Here is a 20202-nt window from a genome sequence, read left to right on the forward strand (position 1 = left end):
GCAGAATGGAAAAAACGTTTCCAGAATGTTAAGCTAAGTGAAAGATAAAACAAATATAAGGCTATATGAGAAATCAAGCACAACCATTTGAATATTAATAATGTCATTATTAATATTATTGTGGAAAAGTGAAATTATCTATCTTGTATTCAAACGTACCAAATTTTTTCGGAAAAATGAAATGCGGCGACACTCTTCCATATAAGAACCGACCTTTCTGAACTTTGATAATATTCGTTATTAATTTAATTTTCCTGAAAACTTTTACCCAATTGCTAACTAAATTAGCACACAATTTAATTACTTATGTTGCGAAAAACAGCTGTCCTTATCTTACAGGGAACGAGCAAGGAGACTGTTGTTCGACAGTCGCTCAATACACGGAAAAAACACGACAGATGGGGGAGAAGTAAACAAAACCTTATTTTCTCGCGTCTTCGCAAGGGGTTCCTCACGTGAAGTCTCGGATTAAGAAATTTTTCGTTTAAAACTCGCTACGCCAGTAACGAGCTAATTTGAAGTTCCGCACAAGCGCGAACATAGCATCCTTCACTAGACTTATCTAAGTTTTCCGCCCTCTTAATTAACACATTTAGCCGAGGCGATGTGATTGCGTTATTAACGCATCTTGAAGCGCGGAGAGAGAAAAGCAACAAAGCATACCACAGGGAATACCTTGGCAAATTGCCATCGCAATTACATATAGACTCCGTTATGTATCTTTTTATAAAACTCGTAAACACCATGTCGACGGATTAAATTAAATTATCGCTGTAAAGATTGTTATTGGAAAAATATCGAATACGAGTTGACGCTAATGTGGCTGCCTGTACGGAAATTTCCCAAATATTCTTAAATATAACATAGATTCTGATAAAATTACCCAAACTTATCCCAAATAAATGTAACATCTCGTATGGAAATTTCTCGAATATTCCCAAATATAGCACAAATTCTGATCAGATTACCCAATTTATCTCAAATAAGTGTAACATATTGCAATACCAATTAGGAGTCCCATTCTTATCTCAATTATAAAACAAAATTGTAGGAAACTCTTGGGCAGAACAAATGTGTGTGTGTATGGAATCTATCTGGATTTCCCAACTTAAAATCTCTAGAATCGCAACTTTATTTAGTTGGTTAATCAGAATAGATCCCAATTAAATCCTCTATGTGGATTTTCTATATGGGAAATCAGATGAATCCCATTTGCCTTACTCAAAGCTTTTCAGATATTTCGTTTAACATAAATATAAAAGAGAAATCTTAAAAAAGAAAAGTTTAAGCAAATTTTGGACAAGGAAAATGGAATCTGTCTGGATTCCCTACTTAGCACTTTTAAAATATTACACCTCTAATCTTTATAGATTTCCCAATTAGAATCCATCATTTTTTTGGAAAATCGGAATAAATTCCAATCAAATATCAGAAAATTTTTTACGCGGTTGTTTCGTCAAGTGGAAGATATCGGTAACGTATTCCGACGCAACAACTTCTTCGGAGTCTTCATCGGTTCGTGAGACTCGAGTTCCTGACAGTTCTTTCGAGCATATTGTGCGACACAATCCGCTCCGAGAGACAAACAATGCACGCCCATTAATTTCGGCAAATTAAGGATAGTTTAGCGGTGACGATGTATCCGAGTGTTTCGAGCACGAATCTTGAACCGTCCGATGTTCATATATCACAATCATTAGCACGATAACCAGCGCACGCGATGATAAACATTTAAACGATCTCGATTGCGGCGGTATTAATGCTCGACTCGACCGTGAACTTACTCGAACCGCGCCATGTTGGTCGGTGCAATTCCTTCTGATTGCCCGCGAACAATTAACCTACGTACAACGGGCCGGGCAAATCCCAGCCAGATGGAGCAAAGTGGATCGACGATTTAATCGGAGAACGCTGTGTTCAATTCTCGAAATGCCAAGAGCGATGAAACGCCTACATACATATTTGCGTGTGGAAAAATTACCAGATATTTTCGTAACATAATTTTAATATAATCCCCGAATTGTCAATAGAGAAGCAACCTGCGATATTCTTTTCCATTTGAGGGTCTAAAAAATCTTAAGTTACACATTTTCGTGTATCATCAAATTATTATACACAGAAAAAAGTGCTAGATTCGAGTAAATAATTGCTTCATTACTCCTTAGCAAATTTTTACTTGGATAGTAAATTTACTTGGAAATAAATTTTACTTGATCCAATCAAATAAATATCAATTCAAATAGATATTTTACTTGGAAAATATTTCACTTAGATCACAAGCAAATATTACTTGATTCAAGTAAAAACTTAATAAGGAGTGCTGGAGTAATTATTTAATTCTGTGTGTACATATTATATTATAATTATCAAATAATTTTGATATAGCCAAAGGGCGACCGCGAAAATATCCGCCTGATAAATACATGAATACTTTCGCGAGACATACGCCTGCCGCGCGGATTAATTATTTTTAACAAATTGAACGCATGTATTTCGAATTGTGAAATAGCAACTTGTATATGTGTGTCCTATATTTCCTAGAAACATATTTTAATTCTACTCAATATGCCACGCGATAACAAGTGGCTGAATATTTTAATCTGAACCGGATTTCGCTCGTTGCGTCGCGAGGTTGAAGGTTTCTAAATTGGAAGAGCTTCGGAAACGTTCGCGTGCACAGACGTATCTCGACGCGGGTGAGCGTCTTTGTTGTGGTTTTAACTTCTCGCCCTTTCGACGGAACTCGAAATCATTAGATCGCGATGGGTGTCGGCGGTTCGAGCATTCCGCGCGTGGCGGAATTCGTGTAATCCGACGGGAATGTAGCCGCGTTATGCGTTATGCGGCAAATGAATTCTTCCGGCGCGGGAGCGGAGGAGGTGATTCGCAAATCCGATTTCAACTCGATGCTCTGTCTATCTCTCTCTTTTACATCGAGAGCTGTCACGAGTCTTCGAGCTTTTCGCGAAGCGAAACTACGTACGCGAAGTTCGAAACGCGAAGTTTCGTCGCGAAGTCGAACCGACGAGCGAAGCGCCGACGAAACTCGTAACGCCGCGAAATCGCGTGGTTTCGCGAATGCATTGACATTTCGAAGTCGCTTCATTCCCATTCGTTCCATTTGTATCTTGCTTGATGTACGGCGACTAATTTGTGAATACCCGTTCGATTAGAAATCAACGAACCGCACCGACGGAAAAAGAAGTCTACGCGAACCAATCATTTCAGGCGCCGATCAATTTCGCATGCGTCAAACAGAAATGAACAATGACTTATGGATGCAGGAAAAAATTGTTTAAAGTGCTGAATCTCTGGTAGAAATCCCTGGTCGCGCATTTTTTAGCAGTTACTGGACAGTTGATTAATTTCTGTCTAATAACTGAAGAGAAAATTACTTGGGGTGCCAATTAAGATGCAACATTTTTCCTGCAATTAATGCGCACAAACGACGCGCAAAGTCTAAACCTATTTACTGAACGAAAACTGCTCTAATTATGGGTTATTTAAGAATATAATAACTGTTATATATTTACAAAAATCCGACAGTCGAATATTAAAAAGAACTGGGAATACCAATATCAACAATAAACATCACGGATTTTAAACGGAATTACGTAATTCAAAATTAACTGATCTTAATAAAAAGGATAATAACTATAATTATAAATGTTAATGCATACGTTCTAATTATGGGTCAATAAATTATATCGCGTCCTTATAATAAATTCTACGATACCAAATTCTGGGTCAAGAAAAAAAGTACATATTAAATATATAATATATTAGATTTTTTTTAAATATAAATTTTATAATATATGTATATATAATTTTTATTAAATATAACATACAATAGGTACGTAAACAGTATTCTGCAGTATAACCTTAAAATACAATAATTATAAAAAATGAACTAGAAATACCTCTGAATAAAACTCTATCAAGTTCTTGTCCATTTTCTACGTAATATATTAATAAGAATAGATTAATACTAAACAGCAACTGGATGGGTGTCTAGGAAAATTATATATTTTTACCAGAGTTATGATAGCATTTCGTTAAGACACGTCAAGGTTTTGCAAACATCCGCGCGGCACGATGAGCTAATACTATAATCTCTCTCGGATCCCGACGATCTATTTTGAGTCTGGGTACAAAGACTGTAACCGGAATATCGATGACAGCTAATTGATATTTTCTTAAGATATGGGATTTGGCTAAAGCTTGGTGTCGTTAGAGGCACGAGACGTCGTCTTTCACGAAGCAAGTCGGTTTCCCGAAATACGGGGTTATCAATGAAAAGAGTAATTAAACGACGCGGTAATCATGCCGCTCGCGGCGCCGAATCGCGGAAGGGAAGAGAAGGGAGAGGAGGGACAAGTCTCGCGGATGTTACGTAACAAAATTAATTATCGAAGTTGGGATCAACTGCATGCGCGATATATAAACGACTATCGTTTCGCCTTCGTTACACCGAAACGTCGGCGTAATTAAGCGTAAATTTGCATTTCCATGACCGGTCTAATTCAATATTTACAACGGCGTTATCGGGAGATTTATCTAATAAATAACATTTGCATTGGTCCGTCATCAGTAGCGACAGAGTAAATTTTGTTCCCTCGTATATTTTATTCGACTCCCTATATATTTTCCATGCTTTTTCAATAACGTCCACTTTTGTACATTTTATTTGATTTATTATCACATCGGTAATTCGGCACAACTCGTATCTCGCGATTTAATCTTTTTAGCGTTTCCATCTTTTTCGTCGATCAAAATTGCATTAACATTGAGACATGCGCGCATATTTTATCTCATCGGTCACGAGTACGTTTAGCAATCAAACGACGGCGCCGGATAATATTTCTCCTTGGCTTTGATAACTCGCGTGTTTTATTTTCAGTGGCATTATATATGGCGCCACGCTGCGTACGATTGCGCGATGCACACTCGCGATGCGCGTTCTAATTCAACGCGCCGGCGTTACGACAAGCGGTATCCAACTTTATCGCTCATTAAAGTAATTAGCGATTAAGGCAATTAGCCATCGATGGCTTATACGGCGCACCTTGCTTCGTCATGGGAGACGTAAAACTGGATTGTTCGCCGAACAAACGATACTACGCCGCTCAATGAGGAGTAAGTAAGGAGCGTGATAAAAGTAACGCCAGGGCGTAATTGTCACGCACTCGTTGTTTACGCGCAATTTCGCTAATCGGCTCTTTCGCGCGATTTATCGCGCTTTTACGTATAACATCCATACAGGTGAGCGCTTTTGAAGCGGCACTTTGAAAAATTAGTTCGCTCGAGAAAAATACTGAAAAACGAGTTTAGTTGGATTTAACGGACGATCACGCACGCGTTTTGGAAAGAAACGGAATTTCTGGTTATACGAATCAAATTTGATTCATGAAAACTGGAAATTTTGTTCCCCTCAACCAAAACGTGTTTGATTGTCAGGTAGATCCAATCAAATTCATTTTTCAGCGTGGGCAAATGAATTTGTAACAGTATACATACAGAAACAAATATAATAGAAATAAAAATAGATATCGAATAAAAAAATATATAGATATAAATAATAGACAGATAAATAATACAACAGCATATAAATAAATAATATAGAACAGCATATAAATAAATATATTTTCGTATCTTCGTTTATCGCGTTTTTTTGCAAAAGAAAAAATTGAAGAGCTCCGTTCAATCGCGGGTGAAAAACGCGTGTCATGAAAAGTCAGTTTGAAAAATGAAGACGTACGACATGAAAGCGATCGGTCAAGTTGAGGGTTAAACACGAGCGAGCGGAGGCGGATTGCGCCCGGAGCTTCGGTCTCTTATTGACAAGTGTATCTCCGGTATTTGAAGGCGCCGGACGAGGGCGGAGAATTAAGGCCGACGTCGAAGAAGTCGCAAGTCATCGGCGATTTCGCCGTAACGTCGCACACGTGTCGGGGCCGGCATCCACAGTGTCGGCGATTAATGCCCACGGGGGTTTATCCGGTTAGTTCGAAATAGGCTCTCGGCTCTGCGAGCTTGTATATACCGGGTCGCTCTAATTATTTTGCTCGCTCGCTCGCGACTAACGTGATAACGTCGCTCGACACTCTCGATCTACGAGAGGGTTGACGCGCCTGCCAGCTCACGATACTAATGTGTTAATTTATAATTGCGTCGGAAAGTTCTGCGGCCGCAGGCCTCGCGTCAGCTACGCATGACCTTTGCCTCACACCCGCCTCGTCATATCGCGCGAAATATCTCGTAAAATATATGGATTCAACTCGGGAATTGAGAGACCCTTTCCCGCGGATTCCGCTCGGCCGACCCTCCCGATTTTTTACGCAATTCCGCCAGGGGGCTTTTATGTACGGCAGGTTGGGCCGGAAAATTATGGAGACAGCTCTCTTGCATATTACTACGAAATACACCGAGTTCTTAATTATTCCGCTGCGCAAGAAAGCCCGCTTAGTGCGTATTTAACGTTAAATTAGCTGTATGTGCGAGTCGACTTTTATTACTCTCGCCACGGTGGACAAAATATCTGAATTAATATTCTAGGAACGTGCGGAAAGTACAGAGAAAGGGATAACGGGAGCAAAAAAGAAGAGTCATCTCGCCCGTATGAAAGAAAAGTAATTATTACCGCGGAAGAATACGGGGAATTTTAATGAGTGGGTGTCATGGATCGACGACGACCCGTGGGGATTACAATGTGCAAATCTGTCGCGATATATAATACTCGAAGGGATAATAGCCCTAATAACAAAAGCACCATTGACGTTTAATATAACTTTCTACGGGATAAGAATAGAATCTCATCAGGCATATCCAGATTCTCCGCTTTCCTCCTCTTTTCTATCTCATCCTATATAGGAGAGATACAACAAAATTTTGCCCCTCTCCCCCCTCTTTCTCTCTTTTTCTCTTCTTTCTGTCTCCATCCCCTTCTATTTTCCATGCAATTTGCCGATAGTTTATCGAGATTAAAGCGTCGTCTGCAACGGAGGGACCGCTTAAGAGCAAGAAACGTATAGCGGAGCTCCGACAAAGAATGATGTTGTGTTGGTATATCCTTAACGTTCGCGGCGAGTGTAGCCGTCTTGATTGTAAACGATCGTCGCGTTATCACGCTCTACGGGGACAATCTCCAAAGATGTTTTTCCCGTCGTGCCCGAAAAAAAGAACCGGCGGATATTAAAATCTTTGACGAAGAAAATCAAGAGAAGCGATAAAGCGCGCGCTCTCTCTCTCTCTTTTTTCGCACAAGACGGCCACGCTATAATCTGCGTTCCGCGACGTCGATTTTTAAGCGAGAACCGTCGCGACAAGAAGGTTCTTACATAGGGTAACAGACCCTATTACCGAAGTTTGAAGAACATATCCCGATTGAATATATCAATAAATAGAGATTATTTTATTATTTCCAGATGTCCGTATTATTTCACATCAATATTTAGACATTAATTACAATATTCATTTTTGGACTTTTATATTGACAAATGAAGTCTTTTTCTCTTATTATTCAAAAGAACTGTTGTGTGAGCCTTCAGGAAGTACAGTGAGAATATTATCGAGTGTCAATTGTGGAATATGGGACTTTATACCGAGCTCCAATAACCGGCTTATAAAGTGTAATACCGTACCTCTATTAACGATCTTTTAGGCACATTTGAAGTTAAGCGTATTTGAGAACTGTCACTGAAAGCGGTAATCGGATCTTTTCACATCACGAGCAGTCTATTACCGGATTCGATAAATGAAATACACATATGAATTGAACCCTATTACCGACACCTATCTTTATCTCATAAAAAAGAATTAGGATACATATTTTATCGCTCTAATTAAAAATATAAAGTTTTATTTTGAGGAAGAAAATTTCGATATTACGTCAAGATACGAAAAATGTTGCTTATGAATCTTTGCATTTGCGTGCGTATAATTAATATATTTAGCCAGAGAGAGGACAAAATTAAAGTCAAATAATTTAAAAACATTTTTTAATTGTAAAAAAAGTTTAATGCCTGATAAAATATAACATGAAAGTTAACACTTAAAATTTTTTGAACAAATTCATCGCACTATTTTCGACCACCTTACATTTTATAATTTAATAAAAAATTGGGTTCTGTCGGTAATAGGGTCAGACTCGATAATGGAAACTTTTACTCTACATCGAATTTCACTTTTGTTAACAAAAAGATCCGCAGTTTTATCGCTTGCATGTGTTCACTTCACCTCTTCTACGAGAGAGAAGCAAATTTTATTAATGCTCACCGCGAATGATATCATTTTATAATGTCCTTCCTATTTATGAATTTAATATTCCTCCGTGTTTTTGATGCCGCGATAACTTGCAGTTTGGAGATTTTAATATTTGCAGTTTCAATACACAATAATATTATCCCAACACTATACGATACTCATTTACCTGCAAATTTGACGTTTAATACTGCAGGGACTTATTAGATTCTCATATGTACACACACACACACATGCATACATACATGTATCATATATACTACACACGTGCAACACACGACATGAGTCAACTGTTTCTTCGACGGGCGACGACCAATTTTCGGCGATTTTCAACAATTATACAGCGGTTGCGTATAAACATGTGTCTCAATCCAACTGCAGGTGTTGCTATAATCTATTCAACGTATCCCGATCATATTATATGCATTGCATATTTGTAATGCACTTTAATACACACGTTCTAAAAAATTTTATATTTTAATATATATATATTTTATTTTTCAGATTTTAATATCGAAAGTAGCAACATTATAATTAATTAATTTGCATGTCCCCCTTTCAGATTTCACATCCCCTTTTTTCGGCGATAAAACAAGAGACCCCGAATTAAAGTCGATTTGGCAGAGTGCGGTCTGGACAACATCTCGAAGCACGACGGAGGGGAAATCGCGGGGACGATTCTTTATTTGCTCGGCGGCTTTCGCAATTACATTATCAGATGAATGAGATCATTACTCTCCTTGGCGCTCGTTGGCAGCCGCGCTACAAATCGCTCAGCATTAATAAATAATCGCATTTAGCGGCCCGACCCGCCGCGCCGATTAGCGGTGATGCGGGCGCTCGCGTTAATTAGCTGACATTTTTTGCTCGATCGTCGTTTCCCCTCAATTAGCGCGAACACTAATCGATCGGCGGTGATACACAATGCAGTCCGTCGCTACGCAAGCGGTCTCTGCTGTTCGACAAGATTCATTAAAAAATTTCGTCCGGTTTTCGTAAAAAGACGTTCAGAACGTTGTTCCATTTTAACGCACGGAGTGTGGAAACATTCTTGCCTCATTTTCCGCTCGTAAAAAGATCCTCCCGAAATATTTCACGTATTTTCTTTCCTGGCGTCGATTTAGCATGCAGAATTAACGTAAGATCGATGCGAGAATTCGTAAACTGAGCACGCGGAATGTGGGAGCACTTAGATCAGGAAATAATTTGCTGCCGGGTTTTCCGGGCAACTAGTCGCGAAGGAAATGGATTAGCGCCAGGCACGATGGTAGCCGGTAATTACGAAAGTATATCCGTTATTTCAATCGAGTTACTCGAGTCAGCAACGTCATCTAATTACTGTTGCAATGTAATAACAATTAAACGCGCACGCACTCACGACATCCGGTTACGGCCTCTTCGCGGATAATCGCCCCACGTTACACGGCGAAAAACGTTCTCGTTTGTTTTTATTCTCGCGATTCTTATTATTGTTACGACTATGCGAACTTTGCCCATCGTGAAATCGCAACGAAAAAAATTTTTCACCGGTGAGAGAAAGCCGCAATATCGAGGTCTCAGAGGCCGTGGAATTACAAGTATTTGAGAAAAAAGAGAGAGAGAAAGAGAAAGAGAAGTATATGTACGCGATTCTCTAAGTAGTGCGGGAACTTAAGCGCTCAAGAATGCAAGAGAGGAAAGCTCTTAGCGATCCGGAGCGAGCCACAATAAGCCGCGGATGAAATTTTCCTCGGATAGGAAAAAATGCAAATTGCTTTCGGAATATTCGCCGCCGCAGCCGCCACGCCGCCGCCGTCGTTCCCGATATATACGTATTTCAAAACGACCCGGCGTGTACGAACGGCGCGAGAAGTTACGTCGAAACCGGACGACTCCGTCGCAAATCTCGTAATCCTGGCACCATCTTGCGCGAGATGCTGTGCACTCTCTCGTAATTTATTCATGTGCTGTATTTATCAACTTTATACTTGAATTATATATATAAATATATATATATAGAAAGAGAGAGAGAGAGAGAGAGGACAGAGTTTACGAGCAGGATATTCAGGCACTCGTTGCGAAACGCTAAACCCACTGACACGCCCGCGCATCGTTTTACGGAACGCTGCGTTGAATGTAAGTCGCTTGTATAAATAAATCATCTCGAAGGCACGCGTTGCGCTAAGGAATCCGCCGCGGTAGCGCTGAGTAACGGGTGTAATGATGGAAAGCAGGCCGCCCATTAAGTCGCAATTAACCTTCGACCGCAACGCGCCGTACGATGCGGCCCACTTTAATACGCTAACGCCGCTTTCCTTGACTTCTCGTCGAACGGTGACGAGGAAAGGCGTCTCGATCGAGAGGCTACGATCAAAGAGACCTTTGCCCGTCGCGCTGTCTCGCCCGAGATCTCGTCACGTTCATTCTCGACGAATGCACTCGAGGAATATTTTTTCCCCGGACGAAAGTGCGTTAGCAGTCGGGACGTGCGTTCTCGAACGGCGGAGTCAAACGTGTTCCCGTAATTCCGCTCCCCGTCGAATTTTCCCGTCAGAAAAAACGCTGCGCTGGCGGCTTCGCATATTCGATCGTGTGGTAAAATGCATAGCGATACCGGCGGATCTCACGAGATCGCACGTCGCGCGGCAGCAAATGCTCGTTTTCGATACATTATGCATCCACCTCGACATCTGGGGGGTGGCTAAAGATATAACGAGCGGCACTAGAGTTCCGACGGTCGAAATCGTTCGCGCGCGCGAAGAAAAATTTAGTGCCGCTCGCGTGATAGGAGAGGCCGCGCGATGGTCGAGAATAGAGAAGGAGAAAGGGAGAGAAAAGAGATCCTGTTCCTCTGTTCCTCGTACATACGCAGATCGCGAGCACCTGCGAGGGTTCGTCCCGCCTGGGACTCGCGCGTAAAGCTCCAATATTTCAATACGTTATCTGCAAAAAGTCAGGCCGAAACCGGCGCACGATCGATAGCGGGCCGGCCGCTAGAGAGAGAGAGGGTGACCGAGAGCGGCGGTACGCGTGTATATACGGTGGGCAAACGTCGTTTTTAGCGGCCGTTCTGGAGAAATCCAGTGCGCGGCTGGGGCTATTATCGGCCACGATCAAACGCGAGGTACATACGCGCGCGCGCGCGTTGTCGAACGCGATCCTAATCCGATTCCACGCCGCATAATAAACGCCCGCAGCTGTCTCGTCGCCCGTCCAAATCCCCGGGCGATCGTTTTTCCGACGGTTTACTGAGAGCGGTTTCGTAACGCGCGCGCGCGAATCGCGCGCGTTCCCGACGAAATCGGCGTCGGCAATCGGCTGTACGCTGCGGCAGCTACGAGAGATTCCCGATGCGGCGATTTCCCCGACGTAACAACGCGTGATCTTCACGGACTTATAGAAAAACGCTTTTTATTTAGGGAGTCCTTTATCAATCGTTGGAGAATCTATCCTTTTTCAGCGCGCTTGCCGAAGGAGATTATCGTACGACGCGAGTTTTCAATTTTTGACGTCAACCGCCCCGAAATTTCGCTTCTATATTAATTCCGCAAATTCTGCAAATTCCGTCGAACTTGAAGAACCAATGGAGAATTTCGAGATATAACATTATACAAGGAAGAGTTATTGTCCTACCTTGATGTTACAATGGTTACTGTGTTGGGTATTAAAAAAGATTTATTGCAGAATTATTTGATATTCGATTATCTCAATATTTCGCTAACATTTCATTTTTATTCTTAATTTCAATCAGCGTATTAATTATATAACTTATATAACTTACGCAGTTGCAAATAGAATCAAATATAAGTGAATATTGAATAATCCAATAAAGATTAAGAGGTCAAAGAAGCAATACATTTTTATCCTCCTAATCTCTTTTTTTCTTCTAGCGTTGGAAGTATTGATAGAATTTAAAGCTCTTAAGAGAGCTGATAAGAAGCTGTAAAAACAATTATGTATCCGATAATATTATTTTCCAACGTATATTTGTCACGAAAAATTATTTATCAAATAACGACGTGCTATGAATCTCAGCCTAAATTCGACTCAGATATCACTTTATTCTCGATGTACTTGTAAAACTTTCGCTAAAATCGGAAATATTCTGTGTAATAAGTGTAATAAGTGATTTGACATATCTGGAATACAATGTATCGTTGCTCATATTTCGGCATCCTGCTTCCTCCATCCTGGCTATCCAATTCAGCTTAGATCTAGACTACTCCATCGTGACACTCTGGTTATTCTTTTGTGGCACTGACACTCGCGTAAATACGATTCGATCAAAGAAACGTGCGTTAATTAACTTTAATCGTGTACACATCTTCTTAGCACTTTAATCTGGCACACTGAGGTCATTCGTGTTCTCGCTTATTTAAAGTTTGTAAAAGTGCTAATAAAATTCATACAAAATCATGAATATATTTTGAAGTCTATAGAATAGAATTATGTAAAGCAATGATCACAAATGTTTTTTCATCTAAAATTTTATTTTATTGAAAATATAAAGAGAAACGCGATAAAAACGTGAGTCAGCTGGGGCCCATGATGATCCCAGTTTGCACGATTAGGGTTAAAGCGAAACTGACGATAATCCGATTAAATATTTTAAAGTCGACAGGAATGATAAATAATGCACCAGTCCGCGTCGAGGTGTCGAAACGTAATGTATTCGGACATGGAAAAGTAACGACGCAAGAGTACCAAAACAATCGATAAAAAGGGCAACGTCGCGCGCCGATCAATGACGCGCACATTCGATGACCGGAACATGATAACAAAATATCAACTTTCATAACATTCTAAACTTTCGAGGCGATTGAAGTAATCAGGACAATTGCACGTATCGAAGGTGCCCTGAGACAAAATTTAGAATTCTTTGTGAGTCTCGCAAGTGCCGATTGGTGTCTTTAGTAATGCTCCTCAAGCCGCAAGTTTTAAGTCTATCAACGCTTTCTTTTCTCATTTATTTAACCTTGTTATTGTACCAAATCCAAATTGAAATTTCTATCAGTGTTTCTAAACATACAATTTGTCTCTGCTCTTAGAACTTTTCCTCTTCACCCATTCAAATCCTATCAAAATCTTGAACTCCAAAAATATAATAGATAGATCACGAAAGAAAAATATTTATAATTTTCTTAACCCATTTTCTTTAATTTCTTAATTTATCCATATTTATTATATATTTGTTTATTGTACATACTCTATCTCTGTAGACAAATGATAAAAAAAAGATTAAATGCAAATAGAATATTGAAATAACCGAATATTATTTTAAGATAAATCTCTCTCTAAATTTCAATAGAAGATTTCAGAGAGAACAGCCGTAACAGTGTCTAATATCAAATGTAGAACAATAGCATATATAACGTAATACTCCGAAATTCCCCATTAATCCTTCAAGTTCGATGAAATTTGCAGGATTAATGTAGAATAAAAATCCCGACTCAGGATCCTGTGACTGAGCCTCGGATTATAGATTTGCGCTAACGTTCTCCCTTAAAATTAAACGAGGAATAAAATCGACTTCAAATTGTCCAAAGAATCCGCGAACGTAAAAAACGTACCGTTAGATCCCGGGATATTCTGTACATCGCGATTATACGTGCGATAGGGATGAAAGGGACGCAGACGATAATGTGCGTTCGCGCTGATGGGAAAAATGTGAGAGGGTTACAATGCGGTTCATTTCCATATTACGAGAAAGTACGAAAAGTTCAGGAAAGTGCGCGAAAAATATGTATCTACCTTTGCATTCATTTCACGTCTCCACATCTCATTAAGTCGATTACAAGTATTCGCGGCGGGCTCAGCGTAAGGCAAAAATCGCAGCCGCCGCGTTCTTGTTCTCTTCAGGTTCGCTCTGCGAATTTCATCCCTGACACTGACCGCATTTCGCGATCGAATAGGCGACTATAACGATCTTCCGCGGAGTTAGACGCGAAAGGAAAGTTCATCCTGTCGTGTCTCGCTCCGTTGCCTCCGGCCGCACGAGATGAATGGGTAAGAGACGAAGATATAGGGAATAAGAGAAATAGAGAAGGAGAGGGAGACAGACAGGGTGAGGGTGAGATTTGGGAGGCGAGTCGGACGCGGAAGCGAAACTCGTGCGTCTCGCCGACTATCGGCGGAACTTTAATCCGCGTTTTGTCTAGGACAATTCGTGCAATTAAGTTCGCGACGCCGCGAGCATCCCCGTAATTAAAGATCCGAATAAGAACACAACGAGCCGGTTTTGTTTGGGGAAATAAATTGTTTGTCGGTTAAGTGCGCGCTTACGACCAGTATTTAACGCTAAATGTGGCAACTTGTGACTTTCAGTAGTTGTATGATAACGTTAAACGTTGTACTCGCGAGTGAGAAAGCAAATTTACCCGCAATTAGAACTATATCGAACTCTTCTCCAAGATGTAGCGAAATGTCTCGCAAAAATCGTGACAGAGACCGTTGACCCCTATGTGATGAAATAAGACGAGATATTTGATACGGTAAAATACCTCACTTACGCGAATGTTTTGACGTTTCTTGAGACGCCCGTCCGGATATCGAGACGAAACAAGTCGAGCAGTATTGGCAAGCATGAATATGCATGTAAGCGAATGAAGTAGTTCGGCAGAGCCGTTATATATCCCACTCCATGCTAACCGTAATTGTAGTTTACAACGTCGAGCTTCGCTCGAAACACGAGTTTGCGCGATCATTTAATTACAGGCACAGTCTATTACTAATTAATCACTCTACCCCATAGCCGCGCGATCGAGCATTACATGTAACATTCAGCAATTAGGAGACGCTCGATAGCAGGCGTTATTCTCGGCTGGCTAACTTATGATAATCTCCGCGAATGTTCGTTCTGTAAAGATTCGTATTTGCGTATTTGCGTCGACTGTCAACGGATTACTATTCTTATTTCGCCACCGTCGAAAATGATGATGCACGACACGGTAATATATTACGATTACATGTCGCGCGTCTCACGCATCACCGGCGAATAATTCATCCCGCCGTTAAACTGCGAGTTCGCTCGCGGCGACGAATAAATCCTCGTTTGCCGGCACAGATATTTTTCTAGTTCGCGCGTGTTCGCGCCTCCTCGCGATGAAATCACGCATCCCTCTCTCGCGCGCGAGCCAATGGATCGGTTTAATCGCCGTACCGCTAAGATACGGTATAATGCCGATCGACGGAAAGAAAATCCCGTAATTCCGCGGGCTGGTATGCAACCAGTACATCGGCGATTCGGAACGCGATATCGAGAGGAGAACGCGCGCTATCTCTGGCATCGTGAACTGCCGGCGCTCGACGTCGCTGGACGTTGAATAAGAAAAAAAAAAGGGAATCCGATTACTCTAATTGACTTCCTGACGATATGGACGCATTAGAGTCTATTACACAGTGTCCGATCAACCGCGCTTCCTTTCGATGATAGATACCGAATGATGAGAGAAGTAGCTAAGAATAAACCGCGCTAACTAGCTAGACGCGATGACAAAATCTGAACGCGTACATCTGCTCGCTATGTTCACTACGAAACGCTTTTTAAAGAATGTTGTCGCATTTGTTGCCACCGACACGGAATGAAAATGTTCCGAATCAGGCACCGCCTGATTATTTTCCCCAAGTTTATTCCAAAGGATTCCTTTAGCTCGTACCGAGATCAAAAGTTCTTACGCGGGGAATGAAGTGTCCTTCGGTAGAACAGACACGGAAAATATTTAGTTGTTGGCCGGTAGGTTAATTGGAAATGCTGAAACTTCGCGCAAATTAATGCACTCGCGTTGTTGACATAATGAGATTTTATTTTTCGGTGCACCGAGGCGGTTATAAAATCCTCTCGTGCAACTCTCTTTCTATTTGCGTGCGTTTCGGATACTGCACGAAAAAAAAAAAAAAAAAAAAGCTCTCACAGCTAGCTTCCACAAGTAAATATTAGCTGTCCGTATAATACAACTGAAATTTAGTTAATTTAACTCATTATTTTCGACCCAACATCTAGTTTTTAACTCTTATAATTAAAAACTCAAATTTCAATTGTGTTATATGAATAACTAATTCCTTTTTCCATGCGGGAATTAACGGCCGAGCTCCTAATATTCTACATTCTCTCTTTTATACATATCCTGAAATATCGTTTTCCTCAAAGCAGGCTTAACCGAATATTCGAAAACATTATGACGAATCCTCGGCGACATAAGTGAGGTCATAAATCACGGAACGTATCAATATTATTATATCTAATAATCGAACAATATATCGTGTGGTTTTGTTCATTTACTTCCAGATCGCTACACCGATTGTTAGCCAAGCCGAGAATCCGAAACAGAACAGAAATCGGAATTTCTAGAATTTCGACGAAAAGGGAAGACGTTAATAAAATTTTATACGTGAAACTGACTTTAACTATTTTTCCTATCCAACGCGAATTCTATACGAATAAGAATGATTAGCGAGACGTTCGAGATTATTCCTTATGCGGTTGACGGATGACTTTGTTTTCCTGCAGATTCGCTTAGATCTACGTTATCATGAGCGCTCCTTATCAGCGGGTTACCGATAGGTTATCAGTGAAAAGTCGGAAGTCTGGTAATGAATTCCAGGCTCTAACCACCGATTTAGTTTCCGCCATGTATTTCCCGCGTCCAGCGTCACTCGCGAACCATCACCGCGGAAATCGCGTCGCGAACCACCATCGAAAAACCCCGCAATTCCCCGCCGCTACGTGACGTCATTCGAGTTCGCGCGTGGATAACGGAGAAACCAGCCACCGACGTCCCCGCAATTGCTCGAAATTACCGGTGGTCCTTTGGTCAACTCGACCGAGACCACGAGAAGGGGAGAACGAGAGAGAAAGAGAGAGAGAGAAAAAGAGAGAGAAACGTGACGTCAGTTGGCGGAAGTCAATTGGCGCATCGTACACACGAGTTGATTCTGCGAGCGGCTGCCTTCCTCGCCTTCGCCGCGGTATTAAGTTTAGCCACTTCGGCCTGACGCGGGCAGTGTGTCAAGATCACTCGATCCGCTGTTGATATCGAGTCCTCTACTCTCTGCTCGTCGTTGCTTCTCGTCGTCTCTGTCTGTTCGTCCTTTCGCTACGCTTCGCTGAGAGAGGCGGGCTCCAAGTGTCGCTCGCAAAGTGCCGGCAGATTCGCGTGTAGGAAGCTGGGTCCAGAAATCGAGGAGAGAAAGGGGGGGGAGAGAGCAAGAGAGCAAAGTGAAAGAGAGGTAAGAGAGCGAGGAGAGGAGAGCTACTTGAAGTATCGTTCGAGAGTCGCGCGGCCGATAGGCAGTCTCGCGCTTTCATCTTCCACGGCAAAGCGACGGATCGGTCCTTTGAAGGATGCCGGAATAAAGACGTCGGGACGCAAGAGGTTGTGCCTGAGATTCAAAGAGTCGGCCGTACTGGCTTTTTCCTTTGGGGATAGAAGGATTCGCTTGCTAGATGCTTGTTACAGCGAATAAAGGTGAATACGTTACTTTTCGCGGTAGATCCTGAGAGTGATGCTATTTGATGCATTGTGACTTGTGTGCGCGCACGGGTACCGACGGGCAAGTGAGTCCTCGGAGTGCGTCCTGAATTAGGACTTATCTTGCCGGTACAGTAACCGTACGGCCGACTCTTTGAATCTCAGACACAACCTCTCGCGCCCCGGCGTCTCTACTCTGGCATCCTTCAAAGGTACGTTTAACGCTGACGTCTAACTCTCAATTGTATGTAGGTATCACATTGTGATTTTCAACACGAGACAAATAAGACAGAACAGAACAAAGCTTTGTGCGTGTGGTTCGCGAAAAAAGAAATAGTGTAGGACCGTCGAAGGACAGAGGAATAAGATCAGATCTGTCTAATGCTTTTATCGGAAAGATAACACGAGATAACACGAAGGATAAGACGTACGTACACTTTACGCACGAATTCAATGGATTTGACCAGCTGACTTCTTTTTAGGAGAACGCGTTAACGTATCAAAAATAATTTTCGAAATATTAAAAATCCACCGTGTGTCAATTGAAGTAAGATCCCACTTCGAATTGCTTTAATACATTCGAAAAAAAAATCCTCCCTCGTCCGCATATTTCCTGACTGTATAGAATCAAATCCCTTGTGTAAAACAATATCAAGAAACACGAGGCGTGCAGCGAAGGGTTAAGGGATTAGTATTAAGGGATAACTTCTAATGTAACGCGAGCTAAGTAAGTCGGTAACACTATAGAGACCCGGAGTACGTCAGAATAACGAGAAATACCCGTTTGATTGCAGGAGGATGCAGCCAGGGGTGACAGTGGCTCTTGCCACGGTCTGGCTGGCGGTGGCGGCGGGTGTGGTAGGAGCAGTCACCCCGCGACCCCTCCGCCTCTCCCACGATCAATACTCCCCCGCGTCCCCAAGCCGCCACGGAGTTCAACAGGACCAGGCTGACTGGAGGGATCACGATCCGGCCAAGGATCAACCGCTCGACCTTTGGATCAGCTCACAAAGGTCGATTTCTGCGGATGGTAAGTCTGGCTCGCGGCGCTACGTTCGTTCGGCGAAATAAATCATCATATTGTGTTCTGCTGTCAATTCTCTCGAAAGAACAAGATTACTCACGTTATTAACATTTTGGGAAAAAGTTCGATGCGAAAGCTTGATTGCGTATCTTAGATAGTGCGTAGATCCTCGTTTCCTCTCTCCATCTTTCTAAGTAAGCACAGGCACGCACACACAGATGTGTAGGGAAAATTTAGAAGAAGAAATAATCTGTACTGCGGCGCTTCGGTCTGGTCGCTAGGTAGGTACACAGCGCTCTAGTTCGACCGGCTCTTCAGTTACGTCAGCGATTTAATTCTGTCGGCCCGCCTCGTCTAATGGAGACGGAATAGGCACGTCGCGACGAAGCGCGTCGCTCGGCCTAACCGATGGAAATCCGTTCGCCGGCTTTTCCCCCGGCTTTCCTGATTAATCAAGGTCTTCTCGGTCGTCTTCGTGCAATTCCAATATCGAGCGAGTACCGCCCACGACTGATAAAAGATCGCATTTCCGACACGCATTCAGCCCCCAAACGCGGCCGCTTTCATTTTATAATTGAATGCGCCACATTCACACCGCGATAATAAAACCCGAGATGCGTATTTCGGTTTGCATCCTCTGTATAACAGAAATTCTGTATAACAGATCCGCATTAACACGTTACATTGTTGTAACGTAGATAAAATTTCAAGAGAACGCACTTTATCGAAAAAGAAAATATTTGGAAAGAAAGAAACACAAATGATCTTATTAGTAGAGTAAAACTGGTATTTTCTTAAAGGTGAACAATAATTTTTCCGAGTTCTCTGCACGTTTGCTAGCATGGGACGACGGATGATAATAACGATGGCTATTATTTAGGACACAATAATGGGAGATCTCTATATTTTCCGGGTAACGTGACTGCTTTATATATTATAACGGAGCACGCAAGAATTTCGGGGCAGTAAATTGAAGTTCACATTATTCACGTCGCTACCAGTTTGCGACTAGATTAGTTCTAGTCGCGCTCACAAGATCGTTATTAAATATCTTTGGAAGAATCTTGTCCCGATTAAATTGTGTATGTAGATTAAATTGAAATCGAGCAAAATCCTTCGAGCAAAATCCGCGTATTGGTGTGTGAAAATTGTTAATATCGATCCTCCGAATGTATCTAATTTATATAAGACAGAAATTTTACTCAATAGCGTCTGATTCCGAGCCGCGGCAACCAATTTACCTCGGTACATCGGCACACACCGATATCACGCGCGCGCACATCGATGCACATCGATATCGAGTCATTTCGAACTTTTCAAATCCAATACGAAATTCGTAACTTCCTATGCGCTGCAATTACTCGCCTTGCACATATCTCGGAAAAGTTCCGCGTCGCAAAATCTTATATATTCGCAATATTCGCAGCGATGAAAACGCGACATATGCACGTACATATGTATGTGATCCACCGG

The 20202-nt window shown here is 41.8% G+C and overlaps 2 protein-coding genes across 4 annotated transcripts in view; one reads left to right on the top strand and one right to left on the bottom strand.

Annotated features, from left to right (window-relative positions):
* Positions 1–20202, bottom strand: part of LOC106748864 — a 106315-nt gene that overhangs the window by 67583 nt on the left and 18530 nt on the right. The window lies entirely within an intron of this gene.
* Positions 1–20202, top strand: part of LOC106748863 (trichohyalin) — a 50409-nt gene that overhangs the window by 24276 nt on the left and 5931 nt on the right. The window contains exons 1-2 of one of the 3 annotated variants that reach the window (XM_014627777.1): positions 16882–17463; positions 18500–18735. In XM_014627777.1, the coding sequence (XP_014483263.1) occupies positions 18504–18735 (232 nt within the window). In that variant the 5' untranslated portion in view covers positions 16882–17463; positions 18500–18503. Of the gene's footprint in view, positions 1–16881; positions 17464–17988; positions 18133–18499; positions 18736–20202 lie in introns of those variants that run through there. The other 2 variants (XM_014627778.1, XM_014627775.1) reach the window with 2 other exon arrangements.

This window comes from Dinoponera quadriceps, unplaced genomic scaffold, assembly GCF_001313825.1.
Source record: "Dinoponera quadriceps isolate SergipeBrazil2010 unplaced genomic scaffold, ASM131382v1 scaffold1889, whole genome shotgun sequence".
NCBI lineage: Eukaryota > Metazoa > Arthropoda > Insecta > Hymenoptera > Formicidae > Dinoponera > Dinoponera quadriceps.